Here is a 7,500-nt window from a genome sequence, read left to right on the forward strand (position 1 = left end):
CCACAGTAACAAAGTAAATTTTTCAAGTATTTTTATTTTACTTTGCTACATTCCAAAGCACAATAAACACATGCTGTTCCTTGTTAATTTGAACTGAAGAAATCTCCACCTGCTCTGAGACGCTGTCACAAGCCACGTTTCCATTACCCTTCAAATTGCGCAAATTGAAATTGCGCAATGAAAATACGCCCAATGGAAACACGTCAATTTCGCAAAAACTCCCATTTATCAGAAAAAAGTTTTTCCGCTCGCATGAGGAGGTTTTTCAGGCAATTCGAAAAAGAAATATTGCGCAAAACTGCAATGGAAACAGTTTTTGCGCATTTACAGTCACCTGACGTAGATGACGCGGTGTGATTGGACAGAATACGAGACAGAGCTCTTTATTAAACTCATATAAGACAAAATAATTACAGGAATAATGGATTCTAAACCTCAAATAAATGCCACAATCAAGACCTCGAAGCAGAAATGAGGGAGAAACACCCAGAAACTCCTCATATGAGCCGCTCACAGTATAATAAGGGTCGTTCCTCACCATTAATGCTTGAAAACACACACACATCTCCTTCCATTAATAATAATGGCCAGTGCAGTGGCTGGGATATAGTACAGAAACCCACCAACGTCCGTTAACGTGGTTTTTGGAATGATTTTACTGATCGCGAGAGGAAAAATGAAGTTTTAGTCGCATAACATCAGTTAATGGAAACGCCGTCATTTCGCAATAGTTTTTTGTCGACATTTAGAAAAAATCGCAAAAGTTTTACGCAAATCTGTAATGGAAACGCACCTACAGTTATGATGAGTTAGTTGGTTTTCATCAGTCACATGAATACTTTTGTTTGATTTTCCCGCCAGTCATCAGTTGTCATGGACACTCATCTAATCATCACACCTGTTCTTTATCATCTAATTGTCACTTTGGTATTTAAGTTCCTCCTTGTTCACTCTTCAACTGTCGGTTATTATTTGTGATAGTGCACGCTGTTACGCCTATCTGGCTTTTTATTTTATTAAACTACGTTGATATTGATCCTGTCTTCATCTTGTGACAGATGCGATAGCAACGTTAGATTCACGAACGATTCATTCCAATGAACCAGCTGAGTTGGTTCACAAATAACAAATAAAGCGATTCATTCGTGAATCGTTCTAATCCATCTGATGGCGTGAAGAGTAAATCACTAACGACTTACGACTGTTATTCGAGAACTGAATCTCCTGTAAAAGGGCGAGCTGTTTAAGCCCATTTAAATGCTCTTTCAATGTGGACATGTTTGCATTTGTGTTTCACTGTCTGTACAGCGATTTTAGCTAAAATAACACAAATCAACACCCATGCATCTTCCCCACACACTTATCGCAGTTTCAAATGACATAAAACGTTCCTCTTAAAATGCATTTTGCCCCATGTGACGTCTGTACATTGTATTTTTTATACTATTTGTTCCCACATATTTGCACAAATCTTAGTTTTCTCCATTTTTTAAACACTACATGGTATATTATTTCACTTGTTTACACACTTGAATTATCAGTAACTTAAATTCATATTTTAGTCTATTAAAGTTCCATGTTTTGATAGTGTATAATAAGTGTTTGTAATATTATAAAAAGTTTGCTCATTTGCCATAATGTAAGCCCAAACATGAGTACTTATATATATTTTAATAGGATATCTGTACTTTTACTCCATCCACCACTGTCCACCGCAGGAAAGGTGGTTCTGTCAGTTGTTTTGTCATTGATTGGCTCTCAAGTCAGGCCGGTTCTGAGAGCCCTTCAAACATCCCCCGGCCCAAAACTGGCTCCAGCACCATTTAGTTGGAAAATGGCCATTGGATAACTTCATCTGTGCTGGTTATTGAGGTTATGAACATACATCAGTGTAACACTGCTATAATTCAGCTCTCCACCAGTGTGAGCGTGACTCAAGGCACTCCGGTCAGTACCTGGCAGACGGCGGTTTCAGGATCACACGAGTCGCTGTGTTCATGGCACTGGCACCGAACACAGCTCCCGAAGCCGGCTCTGGACGCGGCTCCACCGGTGTGTACAGAGAGCCTGTAGAAGCCGGCCGCACACTCCTGCACGAGACATCACACACACACGGTTAATCACACACACATACCTCTACGGGATTTAACAGCAACTAACTGCATAAGGAGTAGCTGATGATGAGCCACTGAGCTAAAACATAAAGTCATGATGTGAAGCGCTTGTGCACTTTTTAGTAAATTTTCAGCTTTATTAGGATACATCACATCCAGTCAGGATGTTGCATGTGGTTTACTAAACACGGCAAAAGAGTACAAAACCATAAAAGCGCCGATGTGAGTGGAAAGTTCAGCGCGTGATCTACTGACATGTACATTAAAGAACACAGACGCAGCCATAATGACCTACAAAATCTACCAGGATCGAATTAGCATCTGGTTTTTAGGCAGTAAATAATGGCACAAACACCAGTAAATTGACAAGCGCAAACCTTAGTAAATCCCCTTGCGTGATTCATTTAAATACTCTCCTCTCATAAATTTTGCATCTGAAAGAGAAACTCCTACAAATGCATATGCAATAAGATCAGCCGCAAAAATAACCCTGTCCACGCCCTTTCAGTGCTATTTTTTTCTTTACCCAGACAGCAACAGATCAGCCCAGATCTGGCCCACATCTGGTCCATGTGGAATCCACCCGAACCAGATGTGTGCCGGATCTGGGCCGACACTATGTTGCTGTCTGGGTAGTAAATCCTGACAGTAGTTTTTAATGCCAAAAGAGGGTTTGCGCTGGAGCAAACTGTTAGTAAATCTGGCCCTAAATATTTCAAGCTCAAAACGGATCCAAAAATTATGCATATGCATATGACTCCCGTATTATTCATCACTGGAAATCAATGACTTTCGGTTTGTAGGAAATAGTGAAACGGCTGCTTTAGCCGGTGTAATGGTGGAGCAGTTTTAACTTAGCATATATTCTCCTTTTCAGTAACTGTCACTACTGTCTGACATTATATGTAAAAAAGTTTACTAATTGACTAAATAGTAAAATAGAAGCTCTTATATTCTCCATTTCAGTAATTGTGCTCTCTATAACTGCTGTCTTGACAGGGAGACATTATATTAGTTTAAAGTTTAGTGACTCCTGACTGATATACACTTTGTGTTGAATGTTATAGTAAAATAAAAGCTCTTCATAAACGGTGTTTCTAGTGAATTTTAAGTTGCGAATCAGACACTCTCAGATATCAAGATTCGGCGTACAAACCCTGACAATGGAAACAATAAACAACAGACTCTGTACATTAAATGGTAAATGGTAAATGCAGTGGACATCTGCAGTGGACATCATTACAGTTAACGTGTAAGAGGTTACAGACACACACCATCACTGCGATTCAACTAGTAAGCAGGAATGTGCTGTAAATCCACACTGAAATCTGTGACACTTTCATACAGGGAAAAAATAGTCCTTCGTTGAAACCATAGCAACACTCCCTCTCTCACCCTCGCTCTTCAAAATTAATCGTGTCAATTTAGTACACCATCTGTTCGGGGTGAACTTGCTAAACGCCTGTTTAAAAATACTTTATTAAGCACAGTATGAAGCGTTTGAGAGCTACGGCCATCTGTCTCCACGCGGCCTCGTCCAGCCTGAATGTGAACAACTGACACTCGCTGATCTGTAATCGTCTGTCTCACACACTCCAGCTTGTTAAAGATCTCACACGAGCGGTTTGTGGGCGGAGACTGGCGGCGAGAGAGCGCTTTAACGCGTTAACAGTCTGAGAAGCAGAAACACTTGCTGTAATGATGAGCGATACACACACCCAGCTGTTCATCGCCTGACACTCGGGCTGGTGTTTTTCTACAGCCCTCCGATGAAAGGGCACGTCGCCAGCTTTCAGAAGCGGCTTAATTATAGTGACAAGAACGTCACGACAAATCGATGAGGAAATTACATTACTTGGTCTTTTAAAGGGGTCATAAACTGCAAAAAAACACCCTAATTTTCTGTTTTTGACCCTCTTTCAAACACTCAGTTTTGATGGGTGTCTCGTTCAAGACTTGGAAATAAACGCCCACTGCTATGATTGGGTAACGGTTTTGCATATTAAAATAATCTTAAACGTCCTCGCCATTATACGTGTGGAATTTTTTGGACAAATTTTGGCAAAATATCGCATTACATTGTTGAAACATTTTTTAAACAATTTGAGAAATGTTTATGCGTATTACATATGCTTTATAAGTCTTGGTTGTGGTAAATAAAGTTTAAGTACTGATTTACCACAGTTATAACACAGTTGTTTTGTGCAAACTCAGTTATGAATGAATGTACCATCGTTCGTCACACTGTCGCACAAACGAGTGTCTCACTGACGCAATCTGGAACTTTGTTAAAAATAAAGTTCATCCACGCTTTCTTAATGTTAGGATCATGAGTAAGGCAATGCAAAGACTGTGTTTTCTCACAATCTGGCACTGCAAAACGTCTTGTAAAACGTCTGCCGCGTTTTAGGAACTAGGGACTTCGGGCTGGCACTCGGTGTGTGTCCACCGCAGGAACCAGGGTCTAAATGAAGTTCCGGGTAAATATTTCCCCGTCCGAAAGTTCGTGCTGGCGAGGTAGTACTTTTTCAGGAACTTGTTGGACTTGGGTGGGTTCATTCCGCATTTTAATTAGTTGACTTCAAAGGATGAAATCCAGCGGGAACTGTAAAGTAGCGAGCAGTCCTAAGTCACCGAACTAATTTGCCTAATTTTCACGGTACTTTAGACCGCGGTGGAAACGCAGACAGCAACAAGTCTGGGGAAAAAAAGTTCCTGGGACAAATTGTTCCAGGTAATTTCGCCTTTTGTTGCTGGAGTAATCCTCGTATTTACTACGACACAACATGCGTGGATCGGTGGGCGGGGCTAAAGAGGCAATGATGTAGAAGTAGGCGTTGATCATCTTCTGCAGAGGCAATTTTTCATCGCACTATAACGTCATACTGAGACAAAATTCAAAACGAGTGGTTTGGGAAGCTTGGTTTCAGTAAAAGCTGTTTTTGGACCAACGATGAAGTTTTGAGTTCTGAAACTTACAGGATGTTTATTATAGTACAATGTCCTTTTTATTTGTTAAAAGATCAAGGAAAATGTTATTTCTCAATTCATGACCTCATTAATATTTGTTTCTCTGCAATGTTTTGAACAGTTTTCAGCCACAGTGTTGGGAGTAACGCATTACAGGTAACTTGAGTTATGTAATCAGATTACTTTTTTTCAAGTAACATAACTTTTCAAATTTACAAAAAAAATTGCACAAAAACAGATTCTGTATTGCTCAAAATGAATAAAACAGTAAAATGCAAGTCAGAGTATTGCACGGAACTGCAATAATTAAATATGTTAAATAATACAAATATACTTTATGTATTTAATGTCACATTGTTAACCAATGTCTTTATTCCTGACCTTTGATGATCCAATTGAACCATGCTAATAAGCTAAAGTGACTTTAGATGAACATCACATTTATGTTTCATCTTTATGTTTTTATTGCTGAAGTAAGAGTGTTGAACTTTCTTCTTCTTCGGTCCAGAATGAACAGTTGCAAGATTTGTTTGAGCGGCGCCCTCTACTGTACAGGCTTGAATTTGCATTTCCTTCAGCCTGAGGCTTATTTACTTCACTTTTGGTGTGCAAAGGCCTTTACATTTGCCAAAATAGGACTTTTGTTTTTGTTGTTATTAAAAAACAAACAAGCAAGCCGAGCCAAAGTGAAAAAAGTAACGCAAAAGTAATGTAACACTTTAATTTCCATAAAAAGTAACTAAGCAAGTACTAAGGAAGTAATGCATTACTTTTAAAAGTAACTTTCCCCAACACTGTCAGCTGTACTATATAATAAGTCACAGCTTAAGGGAGTAGCGCAGTAATAAGGGCACAGATTTTCATAAAAACATCATTTTGGCTTGAGATACAATGTACTGTAATATCTAACCAACATTTATGACATTTCACATGTCTTATCACAACTTTCCAGAACATTACAGCTCTTACATGTCAAATATTGCGTGCAAAAGCCATTACCTCACAGGAGAGGCCGGCGTATCCCTGAGGACAGTCACATTTCTCAATCTGATGGGCGATTTCACTGTCCTGTGATGGAGTCCCCACCTCCGCCACCTCCAGAGTGATCTCTGAGATTCTGCACATCACACAAATCAAACAACTTCACAGCAGAAACAAACATGTTCACAGCCTGGTATAAAAAGTGGTTTTGGTCAATAGCTAATTTTTCCCTTCATGATAACTGTGAGAGGGGTGATTTCTTTTACAACTCATCCGTTTAAATTATATTAAGCCTTAAAGTTCTGCATAATTAAGGGCGTGGCCACTTGATTGACAGGTGGATTGCCGCTGATGTCACTACTAGCCATTTGTCTGCTGTGTGTTAAGCCGTGTGTCCACCAAAACGTTTTTCACGCGGCTGGTGTGTTTTTTCAATTGTTTTCAATGGGAGCGCCGCGAACGCCATGAGCATAACGAGGCGCTGAGCGTCTTTTTCACTGAACGCTGAGCGTCTTTTGCTTGAAGCGCTGAGCATTCGGCGTTTTTTACCGGTCGCCGAGAGTTGAAGAATGTTCAACTTTGGGTAAAACGCAGCACTCATCACTGTCACTTTTTACCCAACCATCCAATCACAGTGGAGGAGGGGCGGGACTAATACCACACCGACCAACCGCCACATTCTGCTTGTACAACGTCAACAGAGGACAACAACACGCATAATAATGGAACAAAATCATTTAAAACAAGAGCCAGAGAAAATACATTACATTGTATCGACATTTTAATATAGAATCAACACAGAAACAAAATATGTGTGAAATGAGATACTAGTAACACTTTCGTGGATATTCTGTATCATAACAAGCAAAGCGCCTCAACTGAAAAAAACGCAACGCTGGCAAAACGCTCTCAAGCGCCCACAGCTAGGCGTTCAGCAGAGCGCCTTTGGTGGACGCACAGCCTTAGCGTCACGTCACCTCAGCTAATCCGCCTCGCTGCACATTTTCGGTTATCCGGGAGTGACGTGCTGCCAAGATGGCGACGGCTGGCTCCGCCCATTTTGGGCTTCAAAAATGCTCTTCAGAAACACTAAGGGTGATGTCATGCACACTACGCCCATATTTTTTTTACAGTCTATGGTTCACACACATATGAGAGTCTGATTCTTCAGAACTGTTTTGATATTGTAAAACTTATTGCAAGTGCTTCCTCAAAACTTGACTGAAGTACGAGAAAGACGTGCTTGAGATCGGGTACCTGCTGTGTCTCATGACGCTGCCGTGCGAGGCCTTTATCAGGATATATTCAACATCAAACAGCACGTCCATGAAGTCCTCACGAGTCATCGGCCTGCCATCCTTGTGTTTCCACTCGTGCTGCAAAACAGTGCTGGTTAAACATTGAGATCATGCGAGTGACACACACACATCAGAGT

General features: G+C 40.5%; 1 protein-coding gene across 1 annotated transcript in view; it reads right to left on the reverse strand.

The window, feature by feature from the left end:
* lama2 (laminin, alpha 2) overlaps positions 1 to 7,500 on the reverse strand; it is a 208,220-nt gene that overhangs the window by 57,792 nt on the left and 142,928 nt on the right. The window contains exons 28-30 of the mRNA XM_084091619.1: positions 7,323 to 7,441; positions 6,084 to 6,201; positions 1,956 to 2,090 (exon numbers count right to left, since the gene is read on the reverse strand). Of these exons, the coding sequence (XP_083947745.1) occupies positions 1,956 to 2,090; positions 6,084 to 6,201; positions 7,323 to 7,441 (372 nt within the window). The remainder of the gene's footprint in view (positions 1 to 1,955; positions 2,091 to 6,083; positions 6,202 to 7,322; positions 7,442 to 7,500) is intronic.

Source organism: Abramis brama (assembly GCF_963993115.1).
Source record: "Abramis brama genome assembly, chromosome: 18".
Lineage (NCBI taxonomy): Eukaryota > Metazoa > Chordata > Actinopteri > Cypriniformes > Leuciscidae > Abramis > Abramis brama.